The 16,198-nt window shown below is 37.4% G+C and overlaps 1 protein-coding gene across 1 annotated transcript in view; it reads right to left on the minus strand.

The window, feature by feature from the left end:
• The window catches only part of KDM7A (lysine demethylase 7A), a gene marked incomplete at its 5' end in the record, with an annotated part of 71,365 nt that overhangs the window by 38,620 nt on the left and 16,547 nt on the right, over positions 1–16,198 (minus strand). Inside the window, one exon of the mRNA XM_082013743.1 lies at positions 2,950–3,035. Coding sequence (XP_081869869.1) covers positions 2,950–3,035 — 86 coding nt within the window. The remainder of the gene's footprint in view (positions 1–2,949; positions 3,036–16,198) is intronic.

Raw genomic sequence — 16,198 nt, forward strand, 5'->3', positions numbered from 1 at the left:
GTGTACCTACTTTAGGCAAACCCTATTCCCTGCCTTCTCACACTACCAGTCTGTTTGCCTCAGAGGTCCCATGCTAGACTTCAAATGGGGTATACATCTGTACAATGAGGCCTCAAGTCTTGGAAGTGGTCCTTTAGGTGATTCCCAGTGACCAAACAGGAAAAAGAAATGTTGGCATAGGAAGACTGAAAAAATTTTGAGGACCATACAGTAAATCATAGAATACCACTTCTAAGGTCTGGTACACCATCTCATATTGTCAGCTCAGATTAAGCACCAGCATTACTACCACAATCAAAAAAAAAAAAAAAAAACAACCAAGTGGGAGTGTATTACTGGGAAGGTAAAACCAGATTAAGAAAGTAATGTCCTGATGAACACAGTCCTGTTAACATTTACTGTACTTTGTGCTCTCTTAAAGCTCTGGATTCTAGAGTCTGGTGACAGACCTGACTCCCAGCATTCAGGCAAACAGAGCTTTTTCGGACTTAAGGATCGCTGAGAAAACTTTGAAAATAACACAATATAATTTCAATACTCTAAACCAAATAAACTAAAACTTCATAGTGTATTACTATTTTTTACAATAGCTTTTTTAAAAAAATTATTTAGGATTTTAGGATTAATTATTTAGCATTTTAAACACATGGCTGCTTACTAAAGGTTTTATAAAACTGTTGCTCTTCCAGATCAAGAAGAGAATTTATTTTTGTTTGAAATACAAGATGAAATTGATTGGTTAATTTAATTGTTACATGTACCTATGCAGTAACTTTCACTATTGGAACTTTCACGTAATTACTTTTGTAGGACACTGAAAGTAATCATCCATTTAGTAGCGTAAAGTATGTGTTTCTTCTTGTATATTTTAGTAATTTTTTTGCTCTACATCATTTGATTAAATAGGATTATATACACAAGTGCTTGCTGAAATCATAGATATACTCGCCCTCTTAAATCACAGCTGAATTTTTGTTCCTTTTGTTCCTTTAGACAAAGGGATTTTAGAATACAAAGTTGTAAATAAAAATGCTTCTTTTACTTATATACATAGTTTCATATGATTGAAGCATTCTGGAGCATTGCTGCAACACTTGAAGTCATGACGCATTATTATAAACACTAAAGGAAGTAGAGCCCAAACCACAAATTATCACAGATTTGATTCTGACAGCTTAGCTGAGAACAATTAATAAAATTCCAGGTGAAGACATATTTCAACATATCACTTCTGCCTGTGTTGATAAGTGACATGTCTGAAGCTTCCACTAAAATCTAGATTATCTACTTACTTGAGGCAATATGAAGTAATAAGGATAATTTTTACCACAGATTGTCTTCTTGAAAAGACTTCCAGCACAAAACTCACTCTTATCTCACTGTCAAATCGCTGCAGGTGAGACAGAGCTGGCATTAGAGCTAGCAGCCTCTGCATTACAAAAATGTTATTCACAGGCATCAGGGTGAGGCATACTAGTTCTCCCAAATCAAGAAGAGAAAAGAAGTTTCAAATTTACTAGTTTATTATTTTGAAGGTCTGATATGATCCCCCTTCTACTCCTCCTCCTAGTCCCTCTATTCCACAGAAAAAACAGGCAGAAAGTTTCAGAAATAAATGGCTGTTATTTGTATTCTGATTTACAGGAGAGACATGCAGATTTTCAGCTGAAAATGACAACTAGAATATTAAAAACTACAGGCGTGTAAAACAGCGTTTATCTTACCTTTTAGTCCCTACCCTAAAAGTAGGTAACCCTAAACTCACATACTATACAAGATACACATCAGCAACATATATTGATTACATCAAGAAGTGATGCTTTATCATTTTGTTCATATTCCAGAAGACCAGTAGTGAGGACGCAGTATTTTTAAACTTATTTCTAAATGGTAAAGTAAATTCAGCTTTAAAAAGATCCTAGGCCTTAATGATGTCTAGTCAGCTATGACTTATGTGGTCTTCAAGGAAAAAAATAAAACACCCAACACATCAGAAAACACAAATAACCATGACTTAGTGCTTGGAGGTTAAAGTCACACAGTGCATATAAACATTTTTCAGCTCTGAACATAGAAATTTAATTCATTGTTGCGAAGTGGAAATTCATTTTTACATTGTTTCCTTTTGAGAACAGAAGTCATAGGGGAAAATCTAGGGAGCTGCATAAAGCAATATCCTTTCAGTAGTCACAGAAAGACAAAAACTGTTCCATCTTTCCACTGTAGATCTCTACAGCAAATATATCTACTGAAAGAAGAACCAAAGAAGAGGTCTCTCTTGCCGCTCTGTTTCACATTCTCTTCTGACAACTCATAAAATTGCATTAGGAACTTGGTGAAAACTTGTTTATAAATCAGAAACCTGAAATTCAGAGCTGTGTAACTCTCAAGGCTATAAATAGAAAAAAAAAAAAAGAAAACAAAACAAACCCAACAAAGTCCACAGGATGTTCATATTCTCAGGTTTCACTGGACTGTTGTGGCATATAGCCTACAATCATCAAGAAAGGTAAGACAGCTAACTCCTACCTTTCCTGAAAGTTACCTTCCTAGGTATTAGAATTTTGATGATTAAAATATAGGAACCTTACACCATCATTTGGATTGTCCTTTTTTTTTTTTTTAACGTTTATTCTTTAATTTTCATTCTCTCATTCTCTGTCAAGTCCAGATTGTTTTCTTCTAGCTTTGTTCACTTTGATTTCTCTACTCTATAGCGGTGGTTTTTATTTTATTTTATTCTATCTGCATCTCCAGATCAGGGAACCTTTCAGGATGGTTTGGTTTGTTTTGTGGGTTTTTTATCACCTCAGAGTTAATCATATAGAACCAGTACCTTCTACATAATCAAACTCATCTTCAATGTTCTTCTGAACAGTCTTTTTCAATTGTACATGGAGACAAAACAGACTGAAAGTGTAAAATATAATTTGAATAACCCATACTTACTTAGAGAAGGTCCATGGAGAATTGCACAGTTGGGACAATGGTATAGATCAATGTCAACAGCATGGTGCTCCTCTACCCCAACGCAGCTGGAATAATATTTTTAAAATGTTAATGAGAATATATGCAAGATTTCTTTTTCAAGTTAAAAAATAATTAAATCTTAAGTCTTTGCCAGAACAGGCTTAGTCTACAAAACTCTAATGAGATACCAAATTATCTCAACTATGGGGTTGCCACATAGATTTTGAGTAATGATTTATCACTGAACAACGAATGCAATTTTTTTAAAAGAAAGTTGGAAGATTTGTAAGATAAATTGGGGAAAAAAAAGGAAACAAGAATGGAATTTCTTTTAAAACAAGTCCACAATATGTACCATTACACCTCATCCCCCCAAAAAAACTTTGATCCTAGTTACAGGAAACAATTTATTCAAAATCATTCAAGCAATTTTCCTTATAAAAAATCATGATTTCAAAAAAATTCTTAAGTCTATGCACTGTCAATTTATAGAAGATAGATTCCCCCCCCCCTTGGTTTTTCTTTTTTTTTTTTCTGCAAAAAGTACATAACTGACTCCCACCCCCCCAAGACTAATCAATGAAGAATACTTTCATGTTATTCCTGAAATCTTTACACTACTAGTACTAGCTATGCAACTTACACAAGTGACCACACAAATCACTTTGTAGAAGTGTTTTTGTTTTAAAATACCAACAAGTATTTCAGAGAGCACTTGAGAGATGTAATGTTTTCCCGGTGCACATTTTTTCCCCAGATAAAACAGTCGAAGTGGGATTAAAGTTGAAGATTTTTGTAACAGTCACGACAAAACATCTACACTGCTGTGTATGTAAATAACACAATTTTAAAGCCAAAATCAAGTACATTTTCTTAGAAGTTGAAACACTAGAGGTTAATTGGAGAAGACATGCTTCTGCACAAAGTTCTCAAGGAAAAAATGTAACCTCTACTTGCTGGTAGAATCTGATTCCTGGCAGAGTTCCTCTTCCAAAAGGTCATTAACAATTGTAAAATTGCTGACAGTATAATAAGGAAATAAGACTACAACACTGAATATTTACACCACAATTAGGTATTTTTATTTAATGCATTCTAGTAACATGAGAACTTGAACACTACTCCGTTCAGGTAACCCATTTCATATCAAAAGTGTAATGACAGCTTTAACACTGAAGCTTTTAAATGACCCGGCTACAGTAAGTTTTTTCCCTAGCAGCCTAGTGCCAAAACTGCTCCAGTAAGTGTCACTACATGCTGCCAAAACAATATACTAAACAGTCAAGCATTCAAAGCACACCAGTCAGCAAATCCAGTCTGAAACTGAAAAGCATCTTCCATGTAACTATCAATGAGAAGCACATCATTCTGAATTCTCTGTAAACACATTCAGCTGGTTCTTCTACTTCTCCATTCCGTACATATCACATGAAATTTAAAAATTATATAGCTTTTTTATATACATACTATTTTGAAATCTAAATACAAAACTCAGCTGCCACAGTTCATCACAATTCTTGAAATATTTAGTATCTGTTTTAAGACCACAACTACAGGAATTGTTATTACATGAAAATTCAGCTGACATATAAACAAAAAGGAAGGCAGAAGCAGTCTTTAAAAATGCATGTCCCATTTCCTTCTGCTTGTGTTCTCTCTCTTTTTATAGAATAGATGAGTGACTCATAATCCTATGTATTATAAGAAAACTATTTTAAAATGTACACTCTAAAAGCCCCAAATGAGAAGGCTGGTTTTATACATCCTTAGGAATCCCATTATTTTAGCTAAAATTCTGATTTTTGAACAGCTAAAGATATTTATGTGGGACTGTATCTTGATCAAGTTTGCACAATTATTCAATGAAACACAGTGATCCATGGGAAAACTTCACTTACTCTCTTTCCTCTTTCTTGGTGTTTATCGGTTAAATTCATCATCACCCCAATAAGATTATCTTGCTGACTAACAGTAAGAACTTTGCATCAAAGTACAGTAAAAATACCTTCAAGCTTTGACAATTTATCATCATCATCTGTTTAAGAATGTTAATTTTATTGTCTCTTATAGAACATTACAGATAACATAATTTCTGCTTTATTTTCAGGCTAAGTACTAAACACTTTTTCTGACTTGATTAATTCCATAACCTGTCATGAAGGCACATGGGCTTTGTGTACAGAGACAGCAGGTGACACTGGAACAGTCATTCAATAAAGAAAGAAAACACGTTTGGTCAACTATTTATGCTCTAAACTCAGAACTAACTGGAGAGGCAAAACACTGACTGGGAGATACTGGGAGTGAATCTAGTAGCAGATACCTGAATGATGCAAAGGGCAAATGAAGTGCCAGCACCTGCACAAACAAGCATTGCCAGGGATGCCACAGAGCATATCAATCACATACGGCACCATAACAAGTCACTTTCCTGAATCCTTTTCTCCAACATACACAGATGAATCTGACATTAATCATTCTGACTACTAGCAAGCAATCAATTATTGTGGTAAGTGCAACTTCAGACCTCAAGCATCAAAGCAAGGTCACCAAGAGGTAGCAGAGAGCCTGGAAAGCATTAACATACTCAAACACAGTAACACTCCAATCCAGTAATGTTTTCCTGAATGAAATATCATTACTACCCTTCACCTCGCCACCCATTTGGGTTGAAATGTCTTTAGTATATATTACCTAGTTTTTGAATTGCCCATCTCCTGCAGGGAGGCTGTAGACTAATCCTCAGGAATAGTGAAAAGCTTACAGTATTACAGAATAAAAAATAAAGTATAATAATAATAAACCCAACTGTAGGAGACTTCCATTCTAAGGTGGAAGGCCTGAACAGGCCCAATTTTACCTGACATGGTTCTAGAAGCAGTAGCAAGGTAGAAAAATTTAGTTAAAAATAAACTCCGTGATATCAGTCTCTCAGTGGTCAGACTTTCTTAACTTCCCCAAGGTGTCTAGTATCAAGGCAAGGTCAGCAAGTGGTAGTAGAAGAGCTGGGGAAGTGCTAAGTTTTTTCACATACAAGAACATGGTGTCATGGTTTAACCCCAGCCGGCAACCAAGCACCACGCAGCCACTCGCTCACTCCCCCACAAGCAAAGCAAAACAAGGAATACGTTCACCACTTCCCGTAAGCAGCCAGGTGTTCAGCCATCTCCAGGAAAGCAGGGCTCCATCACGCATAATGGTTACTTGGGAAGAGAGACGCCATAACTCAGAATGGCCCCCCACCCCTTCCTTCTTCTTTGTCTCAGCTTTATATACTGAGCATGACATCATATAGTATGGAATATCCCTTTGGCCAGCCTGGGTCAGCTGTCCCAGCTGTGTCCCCTCCCAGCTTCCCGTGCACCCCCAGCCCTCTCGCTGGCAGGGCGGCATGAGAAGCCAGACAGTCCTTGACTGCTTAGCAACAACTGAAAACATCAGCACCTTATCAACATTTTCTCATCCCAAATCCAAAACACAGCCTCACACTAGCTTCTAGGAAGAAAATTAACTCTATCACAGCTGAAACCAGGACACACGCCCAGCCCTGGCAACTGAAGAAATCCCTTGCTGCTCAAAGTTCCAGGAACCAATTCTTCAGACTTAAGTCTCACTAGAAGGTGAATGTTTTTGATGTAGTCACAACTTAACATTTCACTGTTACATTTGTAGCTATGTAAAATGAGGAAGTGTAAATCAGAAACAATCAGAAGAGGACATATCTAATAGACACCAATGTACCTCTGCTTTTCTTTCACAGGGGAAAAAAAATTCCCGCAGAGGCTGCTCTCCACTGCAGTATTGCTATTAATTTAGAATTTAAGAGATAAGATGAGTACAGACAATTTGGTATGACAGATTCAACAACTATTCCACAATTATGCTGGAATGCCTTGTACAAGGAGTTTGCAGTAGATCAAAACATTTACAGGAAGCATTATCCTTGAAGACTGCATGGTTGTACATAGTAAGCCACCCAAGGCACTGGGCACCTCTCGTCTCCTACAGCACCACGATGTTGTGAACAAGTATTGGATCCACATCAGTCACCACATAGGCTGCTGCACCTTCCAAATCTAATACCTGGCTCTCAGTTCAGTCTGTCTTTTCTCTACTTCTGATGTTATTAAGCACAGCCACAACATTTTAGAGATTGCTTAACTGCCTCTGTTGGTCTGACTGAAAGAATACTCGTTTAAGAAAAAAAATTCAAAGCACTCTTGATTCAAGGCCATATTTTTCAGTGTCCCTGAAAGGGATAGGACTACTTGAAAACCTGTTTCATTTTATTAAAACAAGTAGTGTATATATGCCACCATTATATAAAATTCCAAGTATAAAACAGAATGATTATACACACAGCACTACAGAAGTTAACAGTTGTCAAGATACGAGTAAAGTTTGGATGCCCGTTTCCCCAATTTAATTGTCACAACTGAAAAGACTAATAGGCCAGGTTATCAACTGTTGGCAAGTTAATCCTACTAGGAAATTTCTGAGGTTTCCTGTATACAAGACATATTGAAAATATAATCTTGAAAATTGAGAGATGCAAGTAATTCTTGATGATCTAATCAAAGGACTTCAGGAAACAGATGGATCATCCTCAACATGAAAAAAATGAATTAATTCATCAAGAATTAATGGGTTGTACAGAGGACACCATCCTCTTGGATTCCGTCTTCTGCTCCTTTCCACCATCACCTCAATTCCATAAGTGCCTTTTCACCCCCTCTTTCAGCAGGTCATGGAACACAATCTAATGGACTCTTCTTTCTAGATGCAATTGTACTTCTTGTGAAGCTTCCTACAGTAGTTTCCACTTCTCTCGACCTATAAGCTTCACCTAGCAGGTGAGGAAGTGTGACAGGCCATCATGGGAACATCTACTGTTTCTTCAACAGATACTGTTAGAGAGATATTGTTTTACAATTAGATATCAACTTACAGCTCAAAATTGAGCCAAAGGTTTTTTTAAGTCTCTTACTTTCTTCTTGGGACACACAAGGTTCAGGCCCAAAAACCTCTTGGTTTTCCATTATCTGATCTGAACTGTCTGGCTTTTTTGCCGTCATTGTGCAGAAAAAATGCACATTCAGGATTCTTGCTAGCATGTTTAATTAGGCATAATACCTTGCATCTTTTCCAAAGATAAAATACTTTATCTTTTTATTAGTAATTATAAAATTACTGAAAACTATATTTTCCAAGATCCCCCTAAATTCTCCCTGAAAAAACACTATGGGTAATGTTCTTTTTCTTTCTCTACTATCCCATTTCTGAACGAGAACCCTGCACATCGACTTCTTCAAGTCCACCCTTGCACCAGCACCCACAACCTTTCCTTGCTATGCCTCAGAGAGCACTGCAGGCTTTATCTGGTAAAAGGAGAAAAAAAGCACATCTTGACAGCCAGTAGGAAAAAGTCAACAAAATTCCCAGAACAGTGGAAAAATACAAAATACTAAGAGTATTAGAGCATATTCCTGTTACTAGGAGTACAGGGCTACAGACGATTACTAGGGTTATAGGTATGTTTCCTATTATCTGACAGAGCAGATCCCCAAAATCCCTTTACAATTTTCAGTTAGCCACAGAACAGCTGAGAAGATAAACAGATAGTGAGTCCCTAATGTGCCTTAATAGGGATGAGGAAAGGAATAAGTCAATTCTAGAGGTAGCAAAGATTCATTAGTAACAGGACAGCCTTAACTGTTCAAAAACTGAAGTCACTACTGCAGGGTGCAGTTTCACATAATATGAAACTGAGTGTAGCTGTTGCTGCTGAAAAAAGATCCCACCCTCCTTCTTCCAACTGTCTGACCATGGACTGCCATGGACTTCATTGTTTCTCTCACCAGATCTAAACCATCAGGGAGCCACATGAAAAATCAGTTCAACAAGCTGATCCAAAGGAAAAAACTTACCCATCACTCAACTCACTTTTTCAGACAGGCTTTAGAAACCCTACCAATAAGATTCCTATAAATAAATAAATAAATAAATAAATAAATAAATAAAATGGTACATGTTACAGTTATATCATTATATTTGAAAATATTCTGTTATTTCATCTCTACATGATTTTGTCTTTCTTAAAATTATTGCTAAACAACAGGAAAGAGACGTCTGTTTAGCAATTTTATGCTGAAAATATACACATATAAGAAAGACACTGATACTTGCCTTTTAGTATCAGGCTTTACTACTGAACTTCAAATCATAACAGATGAGAGATATTTCTATTAATATACAGAGCAAATAACTCTGTAAGTAGTAGGCAAGTATCATAGCAAACTTTTCAGTTTACCTGTAACAAGGTCCGCAAGTTGCTACTTTCAGTCCTGATCTGTTTAAGTGTAACAAAACCCAAAATACTATTGCATTTGCTGCCAAAATTAATTAGCAAGCTTGCGAGTTATGCAAAGAACAGCTTCTCCTACTCCATCCCAATAATCCAAAGAAAAGCATGGGGTAGGAAGACAATTTGGCAAATTTTAAAGAATTCTGGTTAGGCATTTAATTCAAGCCTATTCTTTCCAAGTGGGAAAAGGATGCCAAGTAGGCAAAGGATGCCAAGTAGGCAATATTTACAGGTTAAAACAATGGAAGTACTAAAGATGTCACTACGACAACCAAACAGCCACATCTGACTCTCATTCAGGGACAATATTAAAATACTTAATTAGGAATAGGAAGACAAAGTCATAGTGCAACAGTACTGTTGACAGACTACATACCATCCCATAGCTCAAAACCAGCTAAAAAATGAAATTTATTTGAAGGAGTCTAAAACTTAAAATAAATATAGTGAGCTTTAAAAACCTGAACCTCAAGTGACAGCTAGATTTTTTTTTTCCCCTCTCTTCAAAATGCATGCAGTTACACCAAAGGAATAAAACTAACCAAAAAACACAAAGCAACCTGTAAGAAGTGCAACGAGTATTGTGTCCAGTTCTGGGCTCCCCAGTTCAAGAGAGACAGGGAACTTCTGGAGAGAGGCCACCAGAGGGCTCCGAGGGTGATTAAGGGACTGGAACATCATCTCTCAGGAAAGGCTGAGAGACCTGGGGCTGTTTAGTCTGGAGAAGAGAAGGCTGAGAGGGGACCTTATCAGTGTCTATAAATACCTGAAGGGTGGCTGTCAGGACGATGGAGCCAGTCCCTTTTCAGTAGTGCCCAGTGATAGGACGAGGGGCAATGGGCACAAACTGCAGCACAGGAAGTTCCACCTCAACGTGAGGAAAAACTTCTTTACTGTGAGGGTGACGGAGCACTGGAACAGGCTGCCCAGAGAGGTTGTGGAGTCTCCTTCTCTGGAGACCTTCAAAACCCGACTGGACGCGTTCCTGTGCAACCTGCCCCAGGTGATCCTGCCTTGGCAGGGGGGTTGGACCAGATGATCTTCAGAGGTCCCTTCCAACCCCCACCATTCTGTGATTCTGTGAACCATCAGCTACTTCTTAGTCTTAACATGATAAGCATGGTAACAATTCTGTAATCACAATACTAGCAATTTTAGGCTTACAAGGATTTACTCTGGCAATTAAATAATTTTCAAGAAGTGACGAACTTCTATGCACTAGATACAGAACCATATTGCCTTAAAATAAATTACAGAAAAAAGATACCCAACACAAAAATGTTTGAGCTTTTGTTTATGCTATATTCACTTTCCAAAACAAAATACTTTTTAAAAAGGAATGACTGGTATAAACACAACAGATATAGCATGCACAAATACATTTTTAAAAAATAATTTTTAAAATAGAAAAACAGAATAATGGTCATCTGCAGGAAATATTCCCCTCTCTGAGAGCTACCAATTTTCTCCAGGAAAAAAAAAAAGAATTAGATTTGTACAGATTATATGCATCTTGGCCCAACGGCATACATAGTTTCAGTACATATTCACTCACACACATTCCACCAACAAAGTGCTTAAGGACAAAAAAATGACATGTAAGGCCAACTCAAAATACCCTAACTTACTCAATATTGCATGATCCTACAACACACATAAGAATCCCAAGAATAACAATGCTGCATGCCATAATACACCTAAAACTCTGACCTTTGATTGCTCAGAGGCATCTGTTCTGACACTTGCAAAGTCCTAAGAGATCTTAGTTTACTTTAGATTGGCCATCACATTGCACACTAAAAATGTAAATGTTCATTACATAGGTTTAGGTTTCCCTAATGTAATTGAACCCTATTGCTTCTAAATTATGTAATATTTCTCTGAAATGAGGTATTGCAGTAACACAAACATGCAGACAGGTATATGATCTATTTTGATTTCCAAAGGGCCTCCAAAGGCTCAGACTTCCTGCACCTCCAGAAATAAAATTGAAAGTTTGATAGCTATACTAGTGCTGTCCTTGCAGAAGACACTTCTAATGGCAATACTCATGCACATTCTTCCATCAAGAAGGAAAGTCAGTATACATAGTTTCTCTCTCAAGTAACAGTGCTTTTCACTCCCTCAAAGCACAGAGGCTAAAATAAATAAAATCAGTACATGACACCTTGTCAAAGAAAGCTCAACTACACAGAATGGATTCTGAAAAGTAGAAACCTAATAGGAAAATTATCATCAATGGAACAAAGCTATCAAGCTACATAATGATATAGGTTCAGTTACAGATACAGCAAAACCTTCTACCTACATTTAGGGATGTAGCCATTTATTCAACATAATCACCATGGTACCTAAAATCTCAAGGCAACAACACTGACATACATTATTTGTACATTGATTCTTCCATTCCATAATCCCAGTCCAGTCTGAAAATGAGTTGATATGTTTTTGAAACTGAACACACGCTTCTTTCCAAGATCTGGATTTTAAGAACAATTAGTTCAATGTATTGAAATTGCTAGAAAGAAGTTAAGAGAGAAGGGGCCATTGCTTTTAGAAAATACTTTGATAACCAAATATTTGGTATAATCAGCATAATCTTACTTCTAATCGTCCATGTTTATGAAAAGAATGTGTGGAGAGCTAATTTTCTATGCAATGATTTCATGTAACTATCAGGAATTTAAGCAAAAAAGTAAAATGACTGTTCAAACTACAGTCAAAAGAAATACATGCTCAGGAAATCCAAAGAACTTTACATACAAAAATACACACTGAAGTCAAACAACCTTTTCACAACAAGACTGTTAGGAAGAGACACACAGTGCTTAATTCATAATAGCATCGACCATCATGGATTATGTGTAGCAGTTTTATGAGAAGTACTTTTCCTAATGACAATTTCCTGACAAAGCCAACTTAACATTCCCAAAGTACTTCTGACATATTCCTTCTGTTTAGTATCATCTATTAAGCACATACTCAATTTCTCCCTCCTTCCTATGCCAACTGAGATTCCTACTTATTCTTCCCAACCAGACGGATTGCATCAAGCTGCTTTGAAAGAGTTTTTACAATTAATTTTTGTCCCTGTCCTCTTAAAAATCATTGTTTTACAGAAATGAGGGTCTGAAGGAGTCTAGATCTTTTAGTGTAGATTTTAGCAAAATAAGCTGCCTCAAGAAGATCAGAAAAATAAGATTTAAGAAAACTAGAGCAGACCTTAAAACTAAAAAGCATGTCAGTGAGAGCAGAGAGAAAAGGCATTTTAAAAGCAGCAGTGGTAGTTGAAGGCCTTATTTCAGTGTGAAATCAGTGAGATACACCAGGATGATACCAGCAAGTGAATCGAGACATACAATTTATAGGAAAGAAAGACAAAAATGTCCATCAATCTGACTTGCAAAAAATTTTTTTAGCACTTTAAAACCAATAATCAGTGTAACCATTCACATATGAAGCAAAGCTCTCTGCTCAGGAATTCAGAAAGATCCTCTATAGCAGTTCAGACTCCCATCTTTCTCCATTCATTTTCCCAGTGTGGCCAGACTGACACACCAAACAAAAGGAGAAACAATAGCCCAATCTTACTTCAGGCACTGTGTCTTAGCAGAGTTGCAACTGCTACAAGCATGTTGAAATAAATGAGAGCTCTCCTGTCCTTCCCAAAACTGATGCAGGAAAAAGGATTAACATTGGATTTCAAGTAATTCTAGGAATACCAGAGTCCAAATTTATCTGACCACAGACAACAAGAATTTTAGTTCTGGTTATAGTGCAGACTCTATAACACCTTTGTTTTCTTGTTAGGTAGCACGGGCCTTACATACACAGAACACCACACATATTAGTTATTTGGTTCCAAGAGAGGGGACATTGGAAGGGGAAGAAAGAGGACAGGAATTAACTGTCTCCCTATACACTGATGACAAAGGTTTTCTATGTCTTTAAGAAAGTTTTTCCATTATGTATTTTTATTTCCTCAAGTCTCCAAGCCAATGAAAGTTTACCTCTTCTCCTCTAAGATATTCCAGAACCTAGTAAAAGCCTCTGACATGTAACTGCATCTTATTTACATAACTTGCCTTATTTCAATTCTCAGCCAGGGCTATTCTGTTATAATTGTGCTTACAAATGAGGAGGAAAAAAAAAAAAATCCAAAACTTACATCCAAGGGGAAAAAAAAGTACTTTAAAGTAATACCTTCAAACCACAGATGTTTTAAAGGCAGAACTCACACTTTGTCTCGATTCTATGAAAGGAAAAAGAAAAAAACACAACAGAAAAACAACCACAAAATCTTCAACCCATTTAAAACAGCTGCCATAGCTATCTTGAAAGAGAAGTCTAACCAAGTGCCTGTGTGTGGTTGTATTCTACCAGAGAACAAACTACTACCCACAATTGCTACCATTACTTCCCCAGCAGAAAAAGAGGAAGAAATAGGCTAAGCTCTACTACAAAGATAGCAAGAGGGTGGAAAATGGAAGTCAGTATAAAAGTTAATTAAACCCTCACTCATGCAGGAATAAAGCAACTATGACAACTGTATTACAGCAAATGAAGGCCACCCCTTTTCCTCAATGAAGATATAACAAATTAAATTTAAATAAGCTTTTTTTGTTGTTATATATTGTCTAAGCATGTTTGCTTGCCTCAACTTTTACATGCTTAGTTTTTTTTGTCTTAATCTTCCTCAGCGCCAACTTGCACACAGACTTCTGTTAATTATAACTCTGTCTCTAGCCATCTTAATGAAACATTGTATATGATGTGGTTTTAAGAATTACTGGCGTCCCAAGTCCTTATACCACAATCAACATGAATTTCAGTTCCAGTTCCAGTGCAGAGTTTCCTACGAGGTAGCAAGAGCCTTTGTACACAGAATAGACATACCAGTTACTTGTTTCTAATGGGAGGAAAGAAGAGAGAAATTAACTGAATCACAAACACACAAACAACCTATGAAGAGAAACTGAGGTTCAACCCAAGATGACAAACAAATCTTAGGAAGCAATGACATGATACAGCTTGCATTGACCTAACAACTTGCAGCCACTCGAAGAGGCAGGTTACTGCCTTGCAAGCAAGCGCTCCCATTCCCCTTCCCTGCAATGGCCCTGGTACTTGCCTGGTTACAAGGCAACCTGTTTTCACTCGCTTATCTGAGAGCAGCTAACCTGGCCAGTTTTTTTGTCCGTTTATCAAGTTAGCTTACAGCACAGTCAGACAATTGTCAGAGCCAATCCATGAGAGGGAATGGGACTATGTAACCTGGAGAGAGGCATATAAGAAGTAGAACTGCCCCTTTTGGCAACTAGACCCAGTCAGGCCTACTGTTGAACTTCACCTTCATTATTCACTAATACTCAGAACTGCTCCAATCTGATAGATAAATTGCCAATAGCGTACCAATTAGATTGCAGGCAACATCCCTCCCTACATCTGAAAAGCTTCCTAGAATTAATCATATACCCTGAACAACATCAAAAAAGACATTACTAAGCCCAAGAGATGCATACATTAGCACTAGATGCCAAGAGCGAACCAAGGTTTTTTTAGATAGCACACCATTTAAGATGATCTTAGTCTGACTGCCTTTAGGTATCCCAATTCTTCTTTCATGAAGTGTTTAGTTTTACCAGTTCCTTGAGACTAGTTATTTGTAACTCCAGCTACAAGGGCTGCTGAGGCAAGTACCAGGCAGATGTATGACTTTATGCCACTAGCAATATGTTATCTGCCTGCAAAACAGTAGTTTTAGTTTGTAGTCTTTCCAGTAATTATACAGCAGTAACTATAACACAGCAGAAAAACAAAGTAGTAACTCAAACAGTTTGAAAGGCACATTTCTAAACCACATCAAACATGGCTCTCCATAAAGCAGGACAAGAACAGGAGGACAAATTTTCAGCTAGATTCCCATCTCCTACTGTGAGAGAAACATCATGACCATCCTGAAGTGTGCAGATATCTACCTGCTCTTAATAAAAGAAATATCACTTTATGACAGCTTTTAGGGAATCAACAAGACTTAATGTTTGGGGTTTATTTTTTGGAGACTGAATAGAAAAAACTCACTAATGGTTCTTGCATACTCAACTCACAGGAGTTTCTAAGTTCCAGAATTACCTACATTCAAGTCTCAGAAAAAAACCATTTATTGTAATATTCTTATTGTGGTGGGTTGACCCTAGCTAGACACCAGGTGCCCAGCAAAGCCACTCTATCATTCCCCTTCTGTGGTGGTGCATTCCCACCAACCAGCCTTTGCACCTGGAACTCTCAATAAGCCTTGGCCTTGGAGCAAAGAATTTGGCAGTTCAGAGCACCTTGATGGAGCCAAGCATTCTTGAGTAGCTAAGGTAGGAATGGTACAACTATCAGTTGTGAGAGTAATGACTAATAACTAATCATTCCATGACAGCCCTGGAACATATTTTGTCTAATTGTGACTTGGGCAGATCAGTACGAGCATTGCTGGAACTTCAAAAATTCCTGCAATTACTGGCAAATTATTGTGGCAAGAATGGAAATCTACTGATGCCTAAAGTCAGTCATCTCCCAATCCCATAAACAGCAGTTCTCAGTGAGACCCTTTGAGCTCTCCTGGACCGCAGCAGGCTGTGACCAGCATCTCCCTCTGAGTGGGACACCTCTCAGAGCTCACAAACTCTCAAGCTGGCGAAATTCTGAAGACCGTCGCCAAAGACCAGCACAAGACCTGGGCTGAAACCCATGCGTTCCTTGAGGCTCAACCCTCACCATTGAGAAATGCAAAGGCATTTGAAGTATTTCACTGAACTAAAGGGGAATTCTTAACAGGTATACCTTTGTATGTATATTTATATATTTCTTTATACA

This window comes from Phaethon aethereus, assembly GCF_964289735.1.
Source record: "Phaethon aethereus genome assembly, chromosome: 1".
Taxonomy (NCBI): Eukaryota; Metazoa; Chordata; class Aves; order Phaethontiformes; family Phaethontidae; genus Phaethon; species Phaethon aethereus.